The following is a 25,591-nucleotide window of genomic DNA, read 5'->3' on the forward strand; positions in this document are numbered from 1 at the left end:
CCAATATTTTGGCAGGACAAATGTCAGATTGGACTTTCCGGTTTATTAATATGGCTATTCAAAAGAAAGACTGGCCAGCCAAGAAGATAACACACTAGAGCCGACTGGAAAATTACTCTTGAACTTCAATTTTCACACACATCCCTTTTCATCAACATTTTTTGGGGGGGCGGGGGGGGGGGGTAGGAAAAGAAAATTTGGTCAACATTTTTAATAAAAAAATAATTTTCCATTAAAAATGTTGAACACTTTCTTTTCCTCAGAAAACTGAAAATGCAAACATTTTTGATGAAAATTTATTTATTTATTTATTTATTTTGGTGAAAATTTCCCTTCAGTTGAACTGTCATTTTCCCTCAAAAAAAAAAAATAGAATGGAAAAATGTTGACCATCTCTATAAAACACCCCCACCGATATCACAAACCTGACAATTTTTCTGCCTGGCCAAAGCAAATATTGTGGTCTTCTTGGCTTGCTTGCAATCTTTTCTGGAAACTGGGTAGCACACCAAACGTATCAGCCAAATACAATGGAAGTGCAAAATTTCAAACTATTTGGATGATCAAATGCAGTTCAAAATATTAACAAAAGATACAGGGAAACACTTGCTTTTTTTTTTATTGGGAGACAAAGGGAATTGGACTTGGGAAATAAGAATGCTCGATGTGCCAAATGAAACTGAATACAAAATCCAGGTGTGACAAAGTGGGAATTTCCTGTAGTATTTTTATGAAGCCTCAGTTTTCCCCATATATAGCTTTTCTACTCAGTGGGAGAAAAATGATTAAGTTTGCTCTTGGGGCAAAGAGACATGTGGGAGGGGGTATGCCACTTAGCTGTCTGAGTGGACTGAATGGGTCATTAGAAGGACTGGCTAAGGTCAACCCTTATCAGTGGAAAATCTGAGAAGAACATAGAAAACCCTAAAGGCCATATCATTGACACCTAGCAATCAACACCCAGAGGAAGGAGCTTTCCCCCACCTCTCACCCCTGGGTTTGAACTCAGCATAGACCTACCTGGAAAACAAAGGACTGGGAGGTGACCAAAAGGCAGTAAAGAATTGATTTCTGGAAGTGGCTGGGAGCTAGCTACGGGGACTGACTAAGGAAGTCAACAGAGCCTGAAAAGGGAGTTAACTACAGCTTGGCTAGCGAATTACTCTGGCTTGACTAAAATGGACTATGCTTTAACTTTCGTTTCTCCATGCTAACCTAAGGACTTCCAGTGCTGTGTTCCTGTTGACTAATATATCCTGCTTTGTTTTGAAAACTCTGCTTGGGTGTCACTACAAATACTTGCTGGGGTGCATTAGTTCCTGAAGGGTGTACAAGACTCTAACCAGGAGTCCACTTCAGTGGGACTCGCTGAGGAGAGCTCATGGTATGAAACAGGAGTTCTGAAACCCAGAGGCTCCAATCTAGGAGGCGGTGAGGCAGCAGGGCAAGTGGGACTCCTTGGAGGTCTGCCACACTGACTGGGTTACTCCAAAAGATGATCTAAAACAGTGGTTCTCAAACTTTTGTACTGGTGACCCCTTTCACATAGCAAGCCTCTGAGTCTGACCCCTCTTATAAATTAAAAACACTTTTTTATATATTTAACACCACTATAAATGCTGGAGGCAAAGCGGGGTTTGGGGTGGAGGCTGACAGCTCACGACTCCCTGAGCGGTCCTGACCCCCAGTTTGAGAACCTCTAGTCTAAAAGCTGGGGTGTAGCACAGATCCTCTGTAGCAACAAGCAGCTCAAAACAGGGTATTTCATAGGAATCAGTGACTGTCTAGGGTTCCTCAGCTGTGTCCACCATAGCTCATCATTAATCCCCAGGTAAGATCCTATGTTTTGGTCACCATTGCTTAATTACTATGATATTCTTTGATTATTTAACTGGTAACCCTTCATGTAACCACTGATGGACCAATATATTCCCTACTAAGGGCCTGATCCAAAGTCCATTAAAGTCAATGTGAGTCTTTCCATTGACCTCAGTGGGCTTTGGAGCAGGTCCTAATATATCTAAGCTGTCTCCATTCCTCTCCATCCCTACTTCTAAAACCTGGTTCCATGCCTGGATCATTTCTCATCTGGACTACTGCAATCTCATCCTCAGTGACCTTGTAACCCAAACCATTCTCCTGCATTGTAATGAGACATTGCATCTAATTTGTCTTATCTTAAGTGGTGCTGAGCATTGATTTCAATGAGCACTGTGGATGGTCCACACCTCTCACAATCATATCTTCAACCTGAAGTTCCTTGGAGAAGGCACCTTGTTTTTCTTTGCATTTCTGAATGCACCTAGTATGTATATGTACTCTAAATAATCAGTAGTGGGGAGAAGAAAGGAGGCTTGTCCCTTCCCTGCCCATGTCAAGGAAAATGAGATGGGAAAAAAACCTCACAATACCCTCCTAGTGTAGATGTGAGAATGCAAATGGCCCTGTGGTGGGACTGGGGAGGAACCCTGCCCAATTCTCCTTGGGAGGCTTGAGCCAAACAGGCTCGGGTGCAATCCCACACAGGTCAGACTCAGTGGCCAGGGAGACTAGTCTGCTGCCTTCCCTTACAGTGGAAACTGGGGCACCACTGCACAGGACCCTGTCTCTCAGCCACATGAAAGTGGGGCAGAGTAAGGAAACACCTTGCCATAATATCGCATGAAAGTTGTAGCCAGCAAGTGAAATAAGTCCTTGGTGTCCCAAGAAAACAGTGAGTTATTGCACCCTTACCTCGAATTCATCTTTAAACCAGATTCCCTCCACCTGATCGTTATTGAGGCTGCAAGACAGCACAGTGGGTTTCCCTTTCTGGGCACTGACATCAGACAACCCTTTGTTGAAATGGCAATGTGATTCTGAACATACAGAGAGGAAAAGAGCCCACATTGGAAATGCACTGACCATTTGTTACACAAGAGAACATACTGGGGGAGTAACATCTGAGCACAAAAATGCCCGTGCAGATGGGAAGAACAGGCAGCACTCTTATAAAAAGAAGTCCTACAATAATAATCCCAAAATACTATTGAGCCAGATCCTCAGATGGTGTAAACTGACACTGATTTAATTGAGGTTGTGCTGATATACGTCAACTGAGGATCTGCCAACGTTCTGCATGCAAGTCAAGTCAATATAATGGACAAGTAGATACACTACAAGCTTGATTTTAAGTGTGTTGTATTTAAGTGGGCACACGTATCCCAATCCCTTATTCCCATAAGAAACTCAGCACAAAACCAGAAATATTTGGCATTATAGACCTTATCCACACTGAGTTAAGTAGTCTTTATTTTCATGAGCAGCCTCATTGACTTCAGTGGTGTTAGTCAGATAAGGCCAACGAATATGAGTAAGAGTTTTCTGGGTTGGATTTTATGTGCATTTTCATATAACAGAAAATTTGGCACTGAATGGGTCTCAGGGCTGTGGAAAAATGGAGATCTTTGCACTGGACATCATTAGAAACAATAAAGTAAAAGGATCTGTTTTGAACTACTGGGAGATGGCGAAGAAATATGGACACTTTACTTGAAAAGATATGGAAACTAATTTTTTGTGAACTGGATAATGCCTATTCCTTGTGTGCTTTGAGTCTGTTTATTTCATAGGAAGGAGTTAGAAGGGCTTAGAGGGGGGTTCCAGAGAGATCTCACAATATTTCTAAAGGCTATCATTAATATATACCGGTTCTATCACAAGGATCTCAAGGCACTTTAACAGACAGTTATAAATCTCTGCCCAACCTCCTGGAAGTGGTGAAGTTACTATCTCCATTTAAAGATGTGGAAGCTCAGACAAACATTTTCAAGTGTCCCCTTCCAGATGTGTTGAACGCATGGAGCTCCCATTGACTTCAGCTACAAGTTGGGAGCGTCAGCACTTCTGTAAATCAGATCCAAGTTAGGCACCCAAAACAGGAGATACCCAAAATCAGTGACCACTTTTAAAAATCTGGGCCTGTGATTTACTTAAGATCACAAAGGAAATTTATGGCACAGTCACAGGTAGAACAGAAAGCCTCCAAGTTCTCAGGCCTAGATCTCAACCACAAGATTATCCTTCTTCTCTAAAATACTAGAGCAATAGCACCATAAAAGCCATCAATGAAAAGTGAATACCCCTTGCTTCATCTTGGAGAAAACCTCCTCTTCTTTTCCAGTCTGTGTTTTTCAAGGTTTCTTCTGCACTTAGTCCCCTGGCATTAAGGCCTGATATCTGTCCTCTTCTGGCATCAGCCTGGACTCCACTATGATGGCCTGACATCTGATCATAACCCAGTGACCCTTCACCATGAACACCTGGCATTCTGCCATCAATGGAGCCATCCTGTAATTTACCTCCTGCACCAACAGCTGCTCCACCAAGGGCAGGATCCCTGCCACAAAGGGAACCCAAGTGTCCTAAACCACCATTACCACCACTGGCAACTGCTCCATCTAAGATGGAATCTCTGCTGTCAAGTGAATCCGTGCCCCAAGCTCCTATGAATGCACCACCAGTACCAGGCCCTGCCCCACCTAGTACTAAACCTTCGCTATGTATGGAATCCAACACACCTGCCCCACCTACTCCAGCACCAGCCCTGGTGCCACCAGACATACCATCCTTGTCAAAGAAAGACTCCATGCCCTCTGGACCACTTATACCAGCACCAGGCCCTGCTCCACTTACCTTACCATCCTTGCCAGAGAGAGACCCTATGACTCCTGCACCTGCTGATCCAGCACCGACTCCGCTTAGCACGGCATCCTTACCATAGAGAGACCCTATGACTCCTGCACCTGCTGATCCAGCACCGACTCCGCTTAGCATGGCATCCTTGCCAGAGAGAGACCCTATGTCTCCTGCACCTGCTGATCCAGCACCGACTCCGCTTAGCACGGCATCCTTGCCAGAGAGAGACCCTATGTCTCCTGCACCTGCTGATCCAGCACCGACTCTGCTTAGCATGGCATCCTTGCCAGAGAGAGACCCTATGTCTCCTGCACCTGCTGATCCAGCACCGACTCCGCTTAGCACGGCATCCTTACCATAGAGAGACCCTATGTCTCCTGCACCTGCTGATCCAGCACCGACTCCGCTTAGCACGGCATCCTTGCCAGAGAGAGAACCCATGGTTCCTGCACCTACTGATCCAGCCCCGACTCCGCTTAGCACGGCATCCTTGCCAGAGAGAGACCCTATGTCTCCTGCACCTGCTGATCCAGCACCAACTCCGCTTAGCACGGCATCCTTACCATAGAGAGAACCCATGGTTCCTGTACCTGCTGATCCAGCACCGACTCTGCTTAGCACGGCATCCTTGCCAGAGAGAGACCCTATGACTCCTGCACCTGCTGATCCAGCACCGACTCCGCTTAGCATGGCATCCTTGCCAGAGAGAGAACCCATGGTTCCTGCACCTGCTGATCCAGCCCCAACTCCGCTTAGCATGGCATCCTTGCCAGAGAGAGACCCTATGTCTCCTGCACCTGCTGATCCAGCACCGACTCCGCTTAGCATGGCATCCTTGCCAGAGAGAGACCCTATGACTCCTGCACCTGCTGATCCAGCACCGACTCCGCTTAGCACGGCATCCTTACCATAGAGAGAACCCATGGTTCCTGCACCTGCTGATCCAGCAGCAGCTCCACCAACACCATGTCCACCTAAAATAGGATCCTTACCATAGAGAGAGTCTATCCTTCCTGCACTATCTAAACCAGTACCAGCTCCACCTAGTGTAGGATCCTTACCACAGAGATAGCCCTCACCCCTTGAGTCACCTAAACCAGCACTGTGCATACCATTCTTGCCACAGAGAGCACCTGTCAGACCCCCTGCTCTTCCTAATCCAGCATCAGCTCCACCAGATATAGCATCCTTTCCTGAAAGAGTTTCCATCCTCCCTGGGCTACTTACACCAGCACCAAAACCATCCGCCCCGGAGCCAGCTCCACCTATCATTCCATTCTTACCGTAGAGAGACACCCCGCCCCCCGCACCACCAAAACCACTCCCAGCCCCAGCCCCAGCAGCACCAGCTCCGCCTAGCATACCGTCATTACCATAGAGAGACCCGATGGCCCCTGGACTACCTAAATCATCACCACCAACACCAGTACCAGCCCCATCTCCACCTAGCCCACGATCCTTACCACCGGGAGACCTCATTCCTCCTGCACCACCTAAACCAGCACTGGTACCACCAATCTCAGCCTCATCTCCACCAGCCACAGCCCCAACTGCACCTAGCATACCGTCCTTACCACGGAGAGACTTCCTACCACACGCATCGCCTAGACCAGCGTCATGAGCGCCAGCCCCAGCAAGCATATCATCCTCATCATAAAAAGACTGTATGCCTCCTGCACCTGTTAATCCAGCACTGGTTCCACCTTTCATACCATCCTTACCACAGAGGGAGCCCTTGCCCCCTGCACCACCTGAGCCAGCACCTCCACCATCAAATGCACCCAGGATAGCAGATCTGCCACCAAGTGCACCCATGCCTCCAGCACCGTCTAGTCCAGCACCAACACTGGCTCCACCTAGCATAACATCCTTGCCATAGAGGGAGCCTGCACCACCTAGACCAGTGAGATCAGCGAGACCAGCACCCGCTCCCCCTAGCATGCCATCCTCACCACAGAGAGAACCCGTGCCCCTTGCACTACCTAGTCCAGCACCAGAACCACCCGCTCCCCCTAGCATGCCATCCTCACCAAAGAGGGAACTTGTGCCCCCTGCATCACCTGAGCCAGCACCACCAACATCAGAGGCACCTAGTATGGCATCTCTGTCACCAAGAGCACCCATGTCTCCAGCACCATCTAGATGGTCTCCAGCACCAACACTGGCTCCAAGTAGCATACCATCCTTGCCATAGAGGGATCCTACACTCCCTGCTCCTCCTAACCCAGCACCACCAATGTTCGCACCGCCTTCCATGCCATGGAGAGATCCCAATTCTCCTGAGCCTCCTAACCTAGCACCAGCACCACCAAGCATGGAATCTCTACCGTCTAAAGAACCCAACCCTCCTGCTCCCCCTAATCCGCCACCAGAACCAGCTCCACCCAGCATAGACTCCTCGCCATAAAAAGAATGCAGATCCCCTTCTACTATTGCACTACCAAGACCAGCTCCACCTAACTTCAAGTCTTGCCCATGAATCTTTCCTAAACGTCCACATTCACTACTAGCCAAACCAAATTTATTCCCATTTGCCACTGAAACTCCATCTGTGCCTGCTCCAGAAAACTGGCCTTTCCCCATCCTTCCATCCTTCCCCACCCTTCCAGTTAGCCTATCTTGTCCCAAAGATCCATGTTGCCAATCAACATCCATTGAGGAGCCATAGAGGTCTCGACTACCATCTTGGTTACTTCCATACTGGCCATCTTTGCCCATTCTGGTGCTTTTAAGGTGGTTTTGATTCCCAAGGCCTTCTCCCTGTAGAAGTTCCTTAGCACCTTCTTCATCTAGTAACATGGACTTATCTGTCTGCCATCCAGTTTTATCTGTTCCATCTCCTTCAGTTTGTCTGCTCTTTCCTCTGGCAGCTGCATTGTAGACACATTGTTCGTTGATTGGAGAAGAAGCCATTCACAGGAAAGAAAAGACAAAAGCAATAGGAACAGTGAATAAAAATCTCACATAACACTGCAGCCACCAAATGAAATATCATGCCACTGTAATGAGAAATGTATGAAAGGGATGAAAATGAGAGTATTCAATTTTGCACTACGATTTTTATGATTTAATTCCAGGACATTTCACAATACAGAAATTTAATTTTTTGCACAGAGGACATTTTCACACCCAGAATATATAAAACTCAAAATCTTGCATGTTTCCAATGGAAGTTTCAGTCAGAATTTTATGTTTCTCAGACAAAAACCAACATTTTAAGTAGAAATGGGTCTGTTCTCACTCCAAAAAGAGACTTAAAGCTGACATGAAAGATAGTGCAACTTTTGCAGCTCCATTTTGTAAATTTCAGAATGAAATGGTAGTTTACAGAGTTTTGTTTCAATTATTTTACCCACCAAGTTTTTCTTATTTACTCATTTAGTTAAATGCATATAAAGGATGCCTAACTTGTATGTGATAGGCATCCCTGACAAAACTTAAAACATATATCCTCCCCTTCAAACAATGCCATACCCTCACAATCACAGTTCCCTCCCATTTTCATATGTGCCCTGATGCTCATCAGATTCAGGTTAGTTTGCATCATGGGAAGAGTGGAAGGGCCCTGAGAGAGATAGTCTCTCAACATTTTATTTTGGGGGTGAAGCAGTGTTTAGCCTGAGGATGGGCAGAGCCAAAGCCACATCTAGCTTTTCATCCACTGGGGGATGCTGTGGTTTTCAGAAGTACAGAGATAGCTGTTGCTGAGAGGGAAAGGGGCCCATTGAAAGTAAACAAGAAAGTCCGTTATGGCAGTTGGAGACAAACATTCCATGCCCCTCCCGACTCTCCTCTGCTGAGGAGCAGAGACCTCCTCAGGAAACTTACACAGGGGAGTCTAAACACACCAGTGGGACAGCCAGTAAATGGAGACAATCAGAGTCCTCTTACAGGAGTTTGCATGGAGCCAGCAGTGACTGGCAGCAGCCAGCAGCCACGGGTAGTGGGCCAGCACAGACTCACAGAGATCAGTGTTGGCCAAGAGACACCCAGAGGATACCAGCAATAGCTAGCAGCCATCTTAGGCCACCTGGGGGTTGGTAGCAAACCTGATTGATCCTAAAGCCATTTTAGGGAGGCCCTGTCTCAGTAGCTCCAGCCTAGAGGTGTAGTGGGGCTGGAGCGAAAGGCCACTTCTGGCTGAATGTGTATCTATGGCAAGTTTAACAGGAAGCCTTCCCTGCAGACTAACCCCTGGCTCTCTGCTGGAGGGGTTTGTCCATCATCACTCAACAAGAGGAGCTGCTTTGAGGGAGGTCTAAGTAAAATAGCTGAAAACACTATCCAGGTATCCTGAGGTAGCCTTAAACCTTGAAGAGGCCTGGCTCTAACTAGGTAATGGAGCCTATCAGATTAGGAAGGATCAGTCATCAGTCAACCCCACAGTTCCTGTCATGAGAGGCTGAGGGGATACCATGGACACAAAGGCAACTTCTCCCTTGTACCCATCCCTCTCGTACCCATCCCTCTCCTGAATTCAACAAAAAGATCACATACCCAGTGGCTAACAATCCCCACCATACTCCAAAGTACAGGGCCTACTAGTTGAACTGCAGGTTTGGGGCCCTGACCCTCTAAATTTCCCACCCAAGGAGTAAAGACTCCAGCCCTATATATAGGTTAATATTTACTTAAAGTGTAGTTGTTCCTTAGGTAAGTTAAATAAGGATGTACACTACCAATTGTAAATATGGTTAACAGGCCAGAGGTCTGGGGGTTCAACTTTCCTCATCTGGTCCCAGTTGGGTTGAAGGTCAGCAACTTAATGAGGACAACAGATAGTTGATTTGGATAGCCTAATTAAGAGGACCCTACTTTAGAAATAGCAGCACTTGAATAGGAATAGTAGAGTTTCAGGTCAGAAAGGATATTTGTGATCATCTTGTCTGATCTATTGTGTAACACAGGCCAAAAATTTTCACCCTGTAATTTCTTCATCAAGTTCCTATATTGTGGTGGAGTTGGAGTGTATTTTTAAGAGAGATCCAGTCTTGATTTAAAATCTCCAACTGATGGAGAATCTATCTTATGGCAATAGGGGAAATGAGAGCTTGCAGGTTTTGTCAGTGTTCATAAGGAGGGGAGTTATTGTCTGATTGTCATAGTCCTACTGAAGAGGAAGGCTGAAGTTACTTTCTAACCTGCTTCCTACTTTCCCAGATAGCACTCCAGAGCCACCAGCTTAACAATCAACTCCCAACAGCAATCCATGTCTAACGGCAGGCCACCTGGTGACAAAGTTAGGTCCACCATAAGAAAGCAAAACTGAAGCTAAGGGAAGAATAGAGTGTTACTCACGTTCCACCTCCAGCCATGCACTAGAGGAGCAGATTCTTATATCGAGGGTGTAAGTCCCTTTGTCAGTGAGCTGTGTGTTTTTAATCACCAGCTGGTGGGTCAGGCCATCAGGAGAGATGGAGATTTTGTACTTGTCACTCTTCTCAATGGGATGTTTTCTATGCAGCCACATGGCATCATAGCAGGGGCTATATAGGCTGCATTCAAAGATGGCATTTCCTTGCTCATGGCAGTGCACTTCACTAAGCAAGCGTCGGAATCCCACAGGAATGACTGCAATGGCAAATCAAGGGCTATTAGTCATGTAACAGATTCTCCGTGACAGGCAGCTCAGGTCTTTCAGGGAGAAAAGCTATGCTGGAGCCTAGGAAAGTCTCCTACACTCTGGGAGGCTGTGAGAAGAGTGTGTTACATGCCCCCTAAAATGACCCTCCCTTCTATTATATTTTATACAAGAAATATACAAAAACATATCTTGAAGCAAAGTAATGTTGTTTCCCTCCTATTGGAGGCCACTATGGAAAGTTACAGTGGGACAGCTGCCACTTCCAGTCCCTCTGCAAATCTTGGATGGGATGGCTCATTTCCCTACAAGGACCAAAAAAGGAACAGCCTACTTCTATATCCAATGACCAGGGTGGGGTAGCGCCCATTCCCTTATAATGGAACGTGGTCTCTCCAAGTTAGGATTGAGGGCCATTGTTAGGAAAATGTGGGTGAGTTGCTTGACTCACTAGGACTAAATGTGGATGGATGGATGGATGGATGAAAGAAAATTTGAAGTCAGCAAGCTTTTGCGCTGGCAGAAAGAACAGTTACCCGGAGATGTACGCCTTAGTCTACTTGTGAGTGGTACAGGAATATTTTTTTTTTTTTACTTAACTAGGTACCTATACCTTATCACTGTGGTGTCTGAGCAGTTCACAATCATTCATGGACTTTTAGCCTCACAACATCCCTTTGACAAAGAGGATTATTATCCCCATTTTACAGAAGGGGAACTGAGGCACAGGATAAATTAAGAGTCAAGCCCAAAGTCATATAAGAAGTCTGTGCTGAACTGAGAATTGAACCCATTGATCCTAAAACCTAATCCAGTGTCCTGTCCACATGACCACCTTTCCTACCCTTTCTCTCTTTGACACAAGTGTATTATTAGAGAGTAAGAGCCTTTGCCTGCATAGACTTCAGTGGCTATTGCTTTCCACTGCTGAGTTTGAAATTTAGTCCCAGATTAGATTTCCCATCTGCAATGGGTTCTTATCACATCCTGGCAAAGTGCATGTTTATAAAGCTCAGGTCCCTACAGTCAGCTTCTAGCTCAGTTGAGAAGACATCCACATCTTCCACTTTGATCTGGTACACGCCAGCATCTTCCAGCTGCAGGTGGTTGATGGTGAAGTTGTACTTTTTCCCTGCCTGCCTCAGACAGTGCTTTACTTTGTCATCGTTGAATCCATAATTGATCAGCTGGCCATCCTGAAGGGAGAAAAGAGGCAATTTGCTGAGTTAGAGCAATGCACTTGTTTAAATGGAAAGACATTAAATGGGTTTAAAGCACCAACCCAAGACTACCTGAATTCCTAAGTGCAATATGTTAAATGTGCAACACTCGGTTTCTAGCATACGGGACCCCAGAGGTCCAAATCCCTTCAAACACATTATGCCAAATTCATCCCTGGTACAACTCCATTTATGTCAATGAGTTATACCAGGGATGGCTGAGAACATAAGAATGGCCATATTGGGCCAGAGCAATGGTTCATCTAGCACAGTATCCTGTCTTCCAAAAGTGGCTAATGTTTCAAAGGGAATGAACAGAAGAGGGCAATTGTCAAGTGATCCATCCTCTGTTGTCCACTTCCAGCATCTGGCAGTCAGAGGCTTACGGACATCCAGAGCATGGTGTTGCATCCCTGACCATCTTGGCTAATAGCCACTGATGGACCTATCTTCCAGGAACTTATCTAATTCTTTTTTTAATCCAGTTATATTTCTGGCTTTCACACATCCCTTGGCAACGAGTTCCACCGGTTGGCTGTGCCTTGTGTGAAGAAATACTTCCTTTTGTTTATTTTAAACTGGCTGCCTATTAATTTCATGGGGTGACCCCTGGTTCTTGTGTTATGTGAAGGGGCAAATAACACTTCCCTGGTCACTTTCTCCGCACCAGTCATGATTTTATAGACCTCAATCGTATCCCCCGTCGTTGTCTCTTTTCCAAGCTGAAAAGTCCCAGTCTTTTTAATCTCGTCTCATACGGAAGCTGGTCCACATCCTTAATCATTTTTGTTGTCCTTCTCTCTACCTTTTCCATTTCTAATAAATCTTCTTTGAGATGGGGTAAGCAGAACCGCTCACAGTACTCAAAGTGTGGGTGTACCATGGATTTATACAGTGGCATTATGATGTTTACTGTTTTATTATCTAGCCTTTTCCTAACAGTTCCTAACATTCTGTTAGCTTTTTGACTGCCGCTGCACATTGAATGGATATTTTCAGAGAATTATCCAAAATGACTCCAAGATCTCTCTCTTGACTGGTAATTGCTAATTTAGACCCCCATCATTTTATATGTATACTTCAGATTATGTTTTACAATATGTATTACTTTAAGTTTGCATTTATCAACACTGAATTTCATCTGCCATTTTGTTGCCCAGTCATCCAGTTTAGTGAGATCCCTTTGTAACTCTTTACAGTCAGCTTTGGACTTAAGATCTTGACTAATTTTGTATCATCTGCAAATTTTGCCATCTCACTGTTTATCCCTTTTCCCGATCATTTATGAATATGTTGAACAGCACTGGTCCCAGTACATATCCCTAGGGGACTCAGCTATTTACCTCTCTTCATTCTGAAAACTGACCATTTATTCCTACCCTTCCCTCCCCACCAACTTTTAACCAGTTACTGATCTATGAGAGGACCTTCTGTCTTATCCCAGGACTGCTTGGTTTGCTTAAGAGCATTTGGTGAAGCACCTTGTCAAAGTTTTTTTGGAAAGTCCAAGTACGCTATATCCACTGGATCACCTTTGTCCAACAACATATTTGTTGGCCCTATAGCCTATTATTGCTGATAATGGGCAGTTGCTGCTCATTGCTTATGAAAACTGACTTCACAATGAGCCCTGTACAGAACTCTCTTAAACGTAGGGTGACCCGACAGCAAATGTGAAAAATTGGGACTGGGGTGGGGGGAGGTGGGGGTAATAGGAGCCCATATAAGAAAAACACCCAAAAACCAGGACTGTCCCTATAAAATCAGGACATCTGGTCACCCTACTTAAATGAGGAAAAAACATTTATTTGCCTAATTCACATGGCGTTTTGAGGTTTAATTAGTCTCTTTTTACATCAGCTTTGAAGATGTAAATGCTCAGGGTGCTTAGATGCTCTCCTAATGTGGATGGAATAGCTTGCGATCAAACTGCCTTCCAATCTGTGATTTTACTCACCATCTCCGCTACCACTTGTGGCTGCACGGACCACTTCCCCACCCATTTGTTTCATAGCTTCACAGAGTTTAAGGGCAGAAGGGACCATTAGTTCATCTAGTCTGACTTCGTCTATAACATAGGCCAGAGAATTTCCCCCAGTTATCGCTGTGTTGAGTCCAGTAACTTGTGTTTGGCTAAAGCATATCTTCCAAAAAGACACACAGTCTTGATCTGAAGACTTCAAGAAATGAAGAATCCACCACTTCCTTTGGTAGTTTGTTGCAATTGTTAATCACACTCGCTGTTAAAAATGTGCGCAGTATACAGAGGTAAACCCACCTCGCTACTACTGTTCACCACTCCTTGCTCATACAGCCAAAGATCCCATTAGCTGTTTTTAATGCACTGAGAGTTCATTTGGCACTGCATAAATGTCTCTAAAACAGCTATAAAAACTGCTTACATAAGAAAGGCATATTAGGAAAATACTTAATGTAGTTTTAGCTGTTTCTGAATGCAATGTAGCAGCAGGAAATGAGGAAGAGGACTCAGCACCATGCGATCATCCTGCTGTTCATAAATCACCTGCACCACCAATGATCTATTGACCATGGCTGTGAAATTCTGTAACTAGGTGTATTTTTTAATTTCCTTCAGAGTCCTCTTTGATAGAAGACAAATTAGACAGGGACACAATGCCCATCAAAATGAATGAGACTAGTCTGAATTTGCTGATTTGAGACTGCAGGGATCAATTTATTGCCTGTGGGGTTCTTGAATTTCCATGGAGGACCCTGATGGACTTGAATATTCCATCTTTATTGTAACCCCTTCATCTTCTGCACTTCAGGTCTCATGCCACATCTACCAGCAGAGGACAACTGGATGGGACTCCCACTTCAATTATGGTCCTTAATCAATCAAAGGAGTTGCTATTGAGAGACACATTATAAAGCAATTCGTACACACTCAGTTGCTGCACAGTGAATCAGGCATGTTCTGAGTCAGATCTAAGTGACCGTTGTAATCTCAGCATGGCTTGATCTCGCCACTCCTTCTCCCACCTTACCTTGTACAGGTAAATTCTGCTCTCAGGATTTTTCAGGTCCATCTCTAGATGGAATGTAGCATTCCCCTCCTTATTGACCTTGATGTGCTTGAGGTTTGTGACATTGTAGATATACTGTGAAGGACAGACACAAGCACATGGTATATGATAGGGCTGGCTTTGGTAGATTTTCCATTAGATTGTCAAAATGGTGTGGAACCTACTTTACCCACCACTGTATCAGCGTAGCAAAAGGAACAGCACTAGCCCTCCACTTTTTGCTGCTTTAGGCAAGCTGGATAGTACCCAGCAGCCCCCTGGTCACTCATACACAAAGCAGACACTATTGGTCCAATTTTCAAATATGGTTGTCTGTATCGGTTGACCTAATTCTACATTTGAGTGTGTAAATCAGCACAAGCTGCACAGGCACCCAAATACAAAATTCAGCACCCAGGTTTTAAAAAATGGGCTCCCTAGTACCAATTCCACCAATACCTTGCAAAGTGAAGTCTACTGAAATTACAGGAGTTACACACAGGTCAGGCTGGAATTGAGCCTTCTTTGTTGTATTGCTGCTAATGTTTTGCTGTCCTTGGGTAAAATGTTCAAAAGCATGTAAGTGACTTAGGAGCTTAAATCCCATTTTCTAAAGTGATTTAGGCCCAGAAGAGCTTAAGTCTAACTGAAATCCAATGGTTTTTCAAGCTTTGTCTTACCTGTTGTTGCTTGTCCTCTCTGTCCTTCCTCATCTGCTGAAGCTTCCTCAGCATCCCCCGGAAGTCAACAATCCCATACTTTAAACAGATTTTCTCATAATCCTTCCTATCGGCATTCAGCAGCAGCTGCCAGACCTGTTCCATGTCAACTTCCTTCTGTGCAGGTAGTGGAGTTCTAAGGAACAGTCAAAGGAGGAGAATCTGGGAGTTTAGATAGGCAACGGGGAGCACCTCTTTCCTCTTAATTTACCCCTCTTTCATTCTTCATCTCCACCCTTTCTGGAGGTCATATCCACCAGCAGATGAAGACTAGACAGGATGGGAATCTTTCTGAGACACACTGATGCTGCTCCTTAATTGGCCAGAGGTGTTACTGTTGGGATACAGGCAACATGTCTCTGTACCTTTTTCAGCCATTTCCCCAATAAGTTCAGAGTGAGCTAAAATGCAGGAGCAGAAGAGACAGAAGATTCCACAAGGCAAACTTTGTGAGACAAGATAGCATCAGCAGCACAGCCCTGTAGGTGCCTCCTACTGGAGAGCGCTGGGACCTCCACCCCAGAGCCAGTAGCAGAGCACCTTCTACGTGGTGACTCCAGACAAACAGAAGCAGGTAGTGTTGCCCGGATGATCTGTGAAGGGTGGATAGTCACCCCTGCCACAAAGGTGAAACAAGTATCTTTTACGACACTGGTCTTGCCCCGGGGCCACTCACCGCTTCCTTAATATTTTCCTGAAGTCCTGCAACTCTTTCTTCAGGTCTGTAAGAAAAAGAAATGGCAGGATGTGAAAATGGAGTCACCCAACAGGATGTAACACAGAACCAAAAAGAGCTTTAGAAAAACTAAGGCCACCATGGTGCAAAGTGGCCACTAATAGGTGTCCAAATTGAGACATCTTAGGCTACTTCTGAAAATTTAGCTGAAAACGCACTATTGCAGCTAAATGGTGAGCTGTCTTTTAGATACCCTTTAGTCCCTCTAGCGCACCCTTTAGGTGAAGGCCTGTCTTCCTCTCACTTTTCCCACGGTCCAACCACTCTGGGACTGGATCTCTGGGTGGCAACCCATTAACACAACAGGTCTAACTGGGCTTGGCACCTATAAACCATTTTTCTCTTGGGGCTTGTGACCTGCACCTGATTAAAGTGACTCAAAAACAGCTTCTTCAGAAACAAAGCGTTATTTATTCACCCGTAACAAGCAGAGAAAAGGGATAAAACAACAAAAGGCCTATACAACTGTGTCTTACCTAAACTTTATTCTTTTCTTGTAAGTTTTGGGTAAGTTCCACTCAGCTCAGACACCCCTTTTCCTGAGAAAGACAGACAGCTCCTGAAGTATTCTCTGTCTCTCTCTGTCAAAGATCCATCTCCAGCCTCTACTGCCTGCTCAATCCCCCTTCCTTTCTACGCCAGGGACTTTAATAGTTTAATATCCCCTTTGATCCCAGATGTGGGCCTGAGAAAAATAAACCTTGCTAGCGGAGTTGGAGTCAGACAAGTGGACATTCTCTTATTATTAGCTTCCCCACTGTTTCTCTCTGATGGTACCTTTTCTTTGCCATTGTTCTATTTCTTGTTTGTTTCCCCTAATAGTCTCCTTTGATTCTCCTTTTTGCAGCCAGGCTGGATAATATCAAACAGGTTAACTGAAGTGCGTATGATATTCATAAAACATAATACAGATAGCTCTCTTGTTCTTCACACTTACCCTCCTGAGGCTCAGTGGGGAATGGTTTTGTTGTTTTCTTGAAACTAACTGATGAGTTGGGAGAGGAGACAGAGCAAAGAAAGAAAAGAAATAAAAATCATTAGGTAACTGTGATAATAATACTAACAAGCTTTAATACTTATACAAGTGTCTTCCATCCCCGGATTTCTAATCAGTGAAAGTCACAGGGAAATCCTAGCCTGGATTTGTGTGTCCACGTGTCATGAATTCCCAATAACTCCCAGTTATTATTAAATATTTGTATTATAGCAGCACCTAGAAGCTCCAACCAAGATCAGAACCCCTTTGAGCTAGCTGTACATACACATAGGAAGAGGCTGTCCCTGCCCCAAAGAGCTTATAATCGAAATTGATAAAGGAAATATTACCACCCCCATTTTACAGATGGGGAACTGAGGCCCAAGAAGACTAAAAGTCTTGCCCAGGGTCACACAGCAAGACTGCAGCAGAGCCAGACACTGAACTTGGAGCTTTTGAGTCACAGGCCAATACAAAAACCACACGACCAACCTTTGTCTGTCTTAGAGTAACAGCCGTGTTAGTCTGTATTCGCAAAAAGAACAGGAGGACTTGTGGCACCTTAGAGACTAACCAATTTATTTGAGCATGAGCTTTCGTGAGCTACAGCTCACTTCATCGGATGCATACCGTGGAAACTGCAGCAGACTTTATATACACACAGAGCTGCCGAGCAGCCTCTTGTTCATATTCCGACCTATTCATGATGACAACAGCACCTCCTTTGTCAGCCTTTTTGATTATGATGTCAGAGTTGTTTCTGAGGCTGTGGGTGGCATTGCGTTCCGCATGGCTGAGGTTATGGGGCAAGTGATGCTGCTTTTCCACAATTTCAGCCCGTGCACATCGGCGGAAGCACTCTATGTAGAAGTCCAGTCTGCTGTTTTGACCTTCAGGAGGAGTCCACCTAGAATCCTTCTTTCTGTAGTGTTGGTAGGGAGGCCTCTGTGGATTAGTATGTTGTTCAGAGGTATTTTGGAAATATTCCTAGAGTGGTCACTTTGGATGAGCTATTACCAGCAGGAGAGTGAGTTTGTGTGTGTATGGGGGTGGGGGGGGGAGAAAACCTGGATTTGTGCTGGAAATGGCCCACCTTGATTATCATGCACATTGTAGGGAGAGTGGTCACTTTGGATGAGCTATTACCAGCAGGATAGTGAGTTTGTGTGTGTGTTTTTTGGAGGGGGGTGAGGGGGTGAGAGAACCTGGATTTGTGCAGGAAATGGCCCAACTTGATTATCATGCACATTGTGTAGAGAGTTGTCACTTTGGATGGGCTATTACCAGCAGGAGAGTGAATTTGTGTGTGGGGGGGTGGAGGGTGAGAAAACCTGGATTTGTGCTGGAAATGGCCCAACTTGATGATCACTTTAGATAAGCTATTACCAGCAGGACAGTGGGGTGGGAGGAGGTATTGTTTCATGTTCTCTGTGTGTATATAAAGTCTGCTGCAGTTTCCACGATATGCATCTGAGGAAGTGAGCTGTAGCTCACGAAAGCTCATGCTCAAATAAATTGGTTAGTCTCTAAGGTGCCACAAGTACTCCTTTTCTTTGTCTGTCTGTTATTCTATCCGTCACCAAAGTAGGAGGAGTGACTGAAGAAGTCCAATCTCCTGTGTGTACAACACTCCCTCTCCTAGAGAAAGGAAACCTGGACAATGCTCTGAGCAACCACCAGCATAGACTGTTCTCTGTGAAAGTCAAATCAGATGGTTTTCACACAGGACCCAGCCAGTCCTACCTTGTATAACCTTGAGGCCAGCAATGCATGCAGCTTCCCCATACTCATTCACAGCAGAGCAATGGTACAAATCAGTATCTTCTGCAGAGAGTTTGTTTATCTTAAAAAGAAGAAGATAGTATGAGCTGGCAGCAGCCTGCAATGGTGAATGAGGAATCTGCCCCTCTTCCCAGTTGCTCATCTCCTTATGAAGTAGCTGCAAAGTATCGTCCTCGATCCTCTTTCTGTTCCCAGGACATTCCTAAAAGCTTTGTTTGCTTTAGTGCTGGGTGTTATTGCAGATTCAATGCCACCCATACTCACTTCCATCCATGATCCATCTAGACAACTGTGCTCCTCTGGGACAATTCAGTTTACAAAGCCCAGGGTGAAGTTCCTGCAACTTGACTCTACATAGCTCCTCCAATACACCCCAGTCTTGACCTCTAACACCCCCTCCTGTTCCAGTCCTGAGTTCCTTGTACAGAGATCTGCTGATGCCCTTCAATCCTGAGCTGCAGCACTTTCTGCTATTCTGGTCCTGGGTTCCGTACACAGCTCTGTTGATGTCCAGACCCACAGCCCCCCTGCTATCCCAGGCTGGGTTTCTCTCTTCCTATCTCTTTCTCTCTGCTATGCTGGGCCCAATATGCCATAGCTGACCCTTACCTTCAGGATGAACTCGTTTGTAATGCCACTGAAAGACATTTGGTATTTGTCAGGATTGTTCATTTCTTCTTTGCTCCGACTCCATATCACCTTGGGTGGTGGTTCACCCTTAACCACAGCCCTGAAGATGGCATTTTTACCTTTCAAAAGAGGCAAAAAATTAGTCACTTAGGGGAGGAGGAAGGAGCCTGGATAAAATAGGACTAAGCAACAGTTGAGCTGACTGCTTTTCAGAAAGCTGACTTGAAAAGTGTCTTTCAAACTCATCCACTGACCAATAGGATTTCTTCCCTGAATTTTTATTTCTAGGCAGAAAATGCATTTTTCGTAGGACTGAGTTTAAGCCTAAAACTTCAGATCCAGATCTGGATTTCAACCACACCAACATTTGTGGGGGTGTGGGGTGGATTTGGGGGTCCACTTCAGGCCCAACTTGATTTTTTCCCACATGTTAATGTTACAAGAACCTTAACGTTCTGTTAGAAAAGTGTGTTGGGGGGTTGGGTACATAATCTATTAAGGTTGTTGCATATGAATTTTAAGGATCTCAGTTCGAAACCTTGTAACATGCTGGGTACGCCCACACTGAGACAGCTACTGATGAGAGCTCTGCTATTTAGCCATGTCTGGCCACCAGTCTGGCAGACGCACCACCATCAGCAAATAGCACCAGTGATTCCAATCATCAGTGGATATAAAGGGAAAGGACAGTTTTAAACAAGAGAGAGATCCCTAATCCAGCATAAAAACTCTATTCAGTATTTGGAATTTATGTCCTCTTAACAGAGAAATTTTCATGAACCCTTTATGAGCAATCAGGCTGTACCCTCAGTGCAAAACAGTTATGCCATATTCCCTGCATTGTCTCAGCATCTTGTCCATTTGGCTTATGCTGACTCCACACAGCTCCCTCCTCTTCTTTTCACCTTGAGAGACACATTGGTTACTTTTGCAATCTTCCCAACACATATGCAGTAAATTGTCCCAAGCACAGACAGTAAATCTGTGACCACTAAATGCTACTTTCTGAGGGTCCCTTTTGCACAGCAGATGTGAGGACAGTAGAGGTGGTCAGAAAATGGTCTTTGTTTCCAGAGAAAAGTTAGAATTTTTATTGAAAAACAATTTTTTTCCAGTTTTCAGCCCCAAACGGCCAAAAACTAAAAATTATTTTCCAACAAAAAATTGAAACTTTTCACAGAAAGGTTTCAGAGTAACAGCCGTGTTAGTCTGTATTCGCAAAAAGAAAAGGAGTACTTGCTCACGAAAGCTCATGTTCAAATAAATTGGTTAGTCTCTAAGGTGCCACAAGTACTCCTTTTCTTTTTTCACAGAAAGCAGACCCTTCCCGATGACAGTTTTCATTTTGTTCAAACTCCAATTTTCTGTTGGAAAAAAGTTTCAATAGAAAATTTTTGACTAGCCTTAGGCAGGGACCATCCATACAGCGCCTAGCACAACAGGATCCTATAGTCCATGCCTGGGGCCTCTGGCATTATGCAAATACAACTAAACATAATAATAAAGGACCACATTTATTGCGCGGTTTCAGAGTAGCAGCCATGTTCGTCTGTATTCGCAAAAAGAAAAGGAGGACTTGTGGCACCTTAGAGACTAACCAATTTATTTGAGCATAAGCTTTCCGATGAAGTGAGCTGTAGCTCACGAAAGCTTATGCTCAAATAAATTGGTTAGTCTCTAAGGTGGCACAAGTACTCCATTTATTGCGAGGTGGCCCTGGTAAAAATCTGGGGTACCACTAGGGGGCATTGCATCCCTCTACAAAAGGCACAACAGTCCATGGACAAGTGACATTGTATGGAGAGATTTCAGAGTAACAGCCATGTTAGTCTGTATTCGCAAAAAGAAAAGGAGGACTTGTGGCACCTTAGAATCTAACCAATTTATTTGAGCATAAGCTTTCATGAGCTACAGCTCACTTCATCGGATGCATACTGTGGAAAGTGTAGAAGATCTTTTTATACACACAAAGCATGAAAAAATGGGTGTTTACCACTACAAAAGGTTTTCTCTCCCCCCACCCCACTCATTAACCAATTTATTTGAGAAGAATATCAGGGTTGGAAGGGACCTCAGGAGGTCATCTAGTCAACCCGCTGCTCAAAGGGTTTTGTGTGTGTGTGGGGCGGGGGTTGGGGGGAACCTGGATTTATGCTGGAAATGGCCCAACTTGATTATCATACACATTGTAAGGAGCGTGATCACTTTAGATAAGCTAATACCAGCAGGAGAGTGGGGTGAGGGGAGAGAAAACCTTTTGTAGTGGTAAATACCCATTTTTTCATGCTTTGTGTGTATAAAAAGATCTTCTGTACTTTCCACAGTATGCATCCGATGAAGTGAGCTGTAGCTCACGAAAGCTTATGATCAAATAAATTGGTTAGTCTCTAAGGTGCCACAAGTACTCCTTTTCTTTGTATGGAGAGAGAGGAGAAAACTGAAACCTGCAGGTGCTGGAAATCTATTCATTCTGCAGAGTTAGGGACTTTACACAGGCATTGCCACATTCTGCAGAGTCCATAAATACAATCTGAAACACTGCTCTAGGGCCCGATCCAAAGTCTATTGAAATCAATGGGAGTCTTTCCACTGATTTCAGTGGGCTTTGGATCAGGCCTTTGGTGATGATGAACTGGCCTTCCTGTAAATACCACACACTGCAACCCAGGGACGGACTTACACCTGACGCGCCCCTAAGCACAACATGTTTAGCATTCCCCTGCCTACAGCTGACGTTCATGTTTTCCGTAAAAAATTAAACACAAGCAAATATAAACACAGCCTCCCTGGGAAGGCACAAGACCATGTACATAGGGTTGCTAACTTTCTAATCGCACAAAACCAAACACCCTGCCCCACCCCTTCTCCGAGGCCCCACCCCCACTTGCTCCATCCCCCCTCCCTCTGTTGCTCACTTTCTCCCACCCTCACTCAATTTCACTGGGGCAAGGGGTTCAGGTGCAGGAGGGGTGTGAGGGCTCAAGCTAGGGGTATGGGCTCTGGGATGGGGCCAGAAATCAGAATATCAGGGTTGGAAGAGACCTCAGGAGGTCATCTAGTCCAATCCCCTGCTCAAAGCAGGGCCAACACCAACTAAATCATCCCAGCCAGGGCTTTGTGAAGCCAGGTCTTTAAAACCCCCAAATCAGGGGTTCAGGGCACAGGAGAGGGCTCTGGGCTGGGGCAGGGGGTGGGGGGAAAGGGCTCCAGCTGCGGGTGTGGGCTCTGGGTTGGGCTGAGGGATTTGGGGTGCAGGAGGGGGCTCTCGGCTGGGGCTGAGTGGTTAGGAGTGCGGGAAGGGGTGAGGCCTCTGGGCTGGGGCCAGGGATGAGGGGTTTAGGGTGCAAGAGGGGGCTCCGGTCTGGGGCAAGAAGTTGGGGTGCAGGGGGGGTGAGGGCTCCGGCTAGGGGTTTGGACTGTGGGATGGGGATGAGGGGTTTGCAGTGCAGGAGCGGGCTCCGGGCTGAGGCCAAGGGGTTCAGAGTGTGGGAAGGGGTGAGGGCTCTGGCTGGGGGTGTGGGCTCTAGAGTGGGGCTGGAGATGAGAGGTTTGGGGTGCAGGAGGGGGATTAGGGCTGGAGCAGGGATTTGGAGTGTGAGGGGGGTTGCTCCGGGAGGGAGTTTGGTGCAAGAGGGGACTCCAGGCTGGGGCAGGGGGTTGGGATGAGGTGGGGATTAGGGCTCCTGCTGGGGTGGGTGGGCTCTGGGGGGGGCCCGGGGATCAGGGGTTTGGGGTACAGGGAGAGCTCAGGGCTGGGGCAGGGTGTTGGGGGGGGGGCAGGGTGCCGGCTCCAGGAGGGAGTTTGGATGCAGAAGGGGACTCCAGGCTGGGGCAGAGGGTTGGGGTGCAGGAAGCGGGGTTCCAGCGGTGTTTACCGCCGCTCCCAGGAACTGGCCACCAGGTCCTTACGGCCCTAGGCGCATGGGTGACCCCCACAGCTCCCACTGATCTCGGTTCCTGGCCAATGGGAGCTGTTTAGCCAACAGTTTGGGCAGGGGCAGCACGCAGAGCCTCCCTGGCTGCCCATACGCCTAGGGCCGCAGGGTCCTGGCAGCCACTTCCCTCAGGCCTGGGCCCTCGCTGCACCACCAACCGGACTTTTAATGGCCCAGTCGGCAGTGCCAACTGGAGCCACCAGGGTCCCTTTTCAACTGGGCATTCCGGTCAAAAAACAGACATCTGGCAACCCTACATGCACAGCGCTCCCAGCCCGAGCCGTGGTGCAGCCCACCCACCCCAGGTGAGGTGTAAGGGAGGACTGCACCTTTCCCCATGGTGAGCGGTCCCCGGGTGTCTTCCATCCCTCCTGCAGCCCAGCGCCGGCCACGCCCCTCCCACTCTCTCCTTGGCATGGGGCAGAGGCAGCATGGCGGTCAAGACTGGGAAGGGGCTGGGATGCTCCCAGCACCTTCAGCAGCTGCCCCACCCAGCTGTGGCTCACAGCATTCCCCAGGCAGGCTGACTCGGATGCTGACCCGACTCCAGCCCTACACGCTGGGTGGCCACCAACCCACGCCAGGAGCCCAGCTGCCAGCAGGAGAGCTGTATGGATTAACTTTAACTTTTAACCCATTTTTAACTTTTAGGAACCCCTAGAGCATCGGCGACCCTAGGCATGTGCCTACTGTGCCTAACTGGAAATCCGGCCCTGCTGCAACCTCAATCACACTACTTGATGTAGTGGGGCCAGCATCACACAAATGGAGGTATCCGTCCCTCCTGCCACCCCTCACTTTAATGGGGGCTTAATCTCAACACTGAGCTTTTTAAATGCTTCAGCGGAAAGTGAAAATAAATCAGCTCAAGTTGCTGAAGTTTCTACTGTAAAACATTTTACTCTGATCACGTGGAAGTAGATCAACGTGCTGTAGAGTCCAAATGACTCTGTTTATACCTTATGAGCCAAATTCTGATCTCACTTACATGGTGTAAAGCAATAATAACTCCACTGCCATCAAGGGAGTTACTCCAGACTTATACCAATGTGACTGAGGCTTTAGCTACACAAGAAAATTGTACTGAATTAACTGTTTCAAAACTGACAATTAAATCGATAGTTTTCTCATGCAGGTAAGGGCTGAGATCAAGAATCTGGCTCTGTGAGATTAACTGTTTCTTAAGAGAGTCTCACCTTCCTGTAATGTTAGGGTGATGGGTTTTCGCTCAAAGTCAGGCGTGCTACATCCTTTTGGAATAACTTCAACAAACTGCTTGATGGTCACCCCTGGGATGGCAGATTTCTTGCAGGGTTTCACTGGAGAAAAAAAAAATTAACATGAATTCAAGTTACACTGTGAACACTTCAGGGCAGGAAGTGTCTCTTAATATGTCTATATATGATGCCCCGTACAATGGGGCACAGCTCGCAGTTGGGACCTCTAAGCACTGCTGTAATACAAATTCGTAAAAAGAAATAGAGATCTGAACAGCAACAGTCAGGTGTGGATCTAGACATTCCTCAAGTTCTGGGTGTTCAGATCAGAGATTTTAATTTGACCTGACAAGATATAGTTCCCTGACAGAGGACACATCACATATTAAACACAAACTACACGAAGGCAAGAATGGCTCATTTCTGATGAAGATCATAGGTCGAATTCACAGTTTCTTGGTTTGTTGTTCTTTCTCACCTGTCCTACAGCTTTCCATTGTCATTCTGGAGGCCAGCGCTACAGCTTAGTGGATTCTCCTGCAAAATAGAAGACAGTTTCATTGCCTGGGGAGGTTCATAACTCCTGGGGTGTGTGGAAAGACCTAATACCCAGAAGCTATTTAAAATCTTTTCCTTATTTTGCCTGCATCAGTTTGCCCCATCCTCAGCTGCTAGACCCCAGCACTCGGGAGGAGAAAGCCTTGTTAATTAGCATACCTCCACCACTTATTCCTCAAAGAATTGCCTCCAGGCATCAAATTCCACCTCCACTACCCTTGATCTTTTCATTATTGCTTATAAACTATCAGTATGTTATCATTGAAGTAACCAAGCTGTTAGAGGACTAAACCGGATTATTTATTCAAGCCAATTTACACATATAATAATAACATTCCACCATTGCATCTCCGTATTCCCTTGATTCCTTCCCCCAGATGCTGCCTAGTGTTCTCAGGTTGAAAGAACTGGGCACACTTAGTCTAAAGGAGAGAAGGTTGACAGGGAAACTTAAAACAGTCTTCAAATATATAAAAGACTGTTACAAAGAGGACAGTGTTCAATTGTTTTCCATATCCACCAAGTGTAGGGCAA

At 45.9% G+C, this 25,591-nt stretch overlaps 1 protein-coding gene across 1 annotated transcript in view; it reads right to left on the reverse strand.

The window, feature by feature from the left end:
- IGFN1 (immunoglobulin like and fibronectin type III domain containing 1) overlaps positions 1 to 25,591 on the reverse strand; it is a 77,526-nt gene that overhangs the window by 48,290 nt on the left and 3,645 nt on the right. Inside the window, exons 4-13 of the mRNA XM_078849851.1 lie at positions 24,479 to 24,601; positions 19,327 to 19,466; positions 18,679 to 18,778; positions 16,897 to 16,944; positions 15,900 to 15,945; positions 15,185 to 15,359; positions 14,487 to 14,600; positions 11,283 to 11,454; positions 9,976 to 10,248; positions 2,734 to 2,858 (exon numbers count right to left, since the gene is read on the reverse strand). Coding sequence (XP_078705977.1) covers positions 2,734 to 2,858; positions 9,976 to 10,248; positions 11,283 to 11,454; positions 14,487 to 14,600; positions 15,185 to 15,359; positions 15,900 to 15,945; positions 16,897 to 16,944; positions 18,679 to 18,778; positions 19,327 to 19,466; positions 24,479 to 24,601 — 1,316 coding nt within the window. The remainder of the gene's footprint in view (positions 1 to 2,733; positions 2,859 to 9,975; positions 10,249 to 11,282; positions 11,455 to 14,486; positions 14,601 to 15,184; positions 15,360 to 15,899; positions 15,946 to 16,896; positions 16,945 to 18,678; positions 18,779 to 19,326; positions 19,467 to 24,478; positions 24,602 to 25,591) is intronic.

Source organism: Lepidochelys kempii, chromosome 21 (assembly GCF_965140285.1).
Source record: "Lepidochelys kempii isolate rLepKem1 chromosome 21, rLepKem1.hap1, whole genome shotgun sequence".
Taxonomy (NCBI): domain Eukaryota; kingdom Metazoa; phylum Chordata; order Testudines; family Cheloniidae; genus Lepidochelys; species Lepidochelys kempii.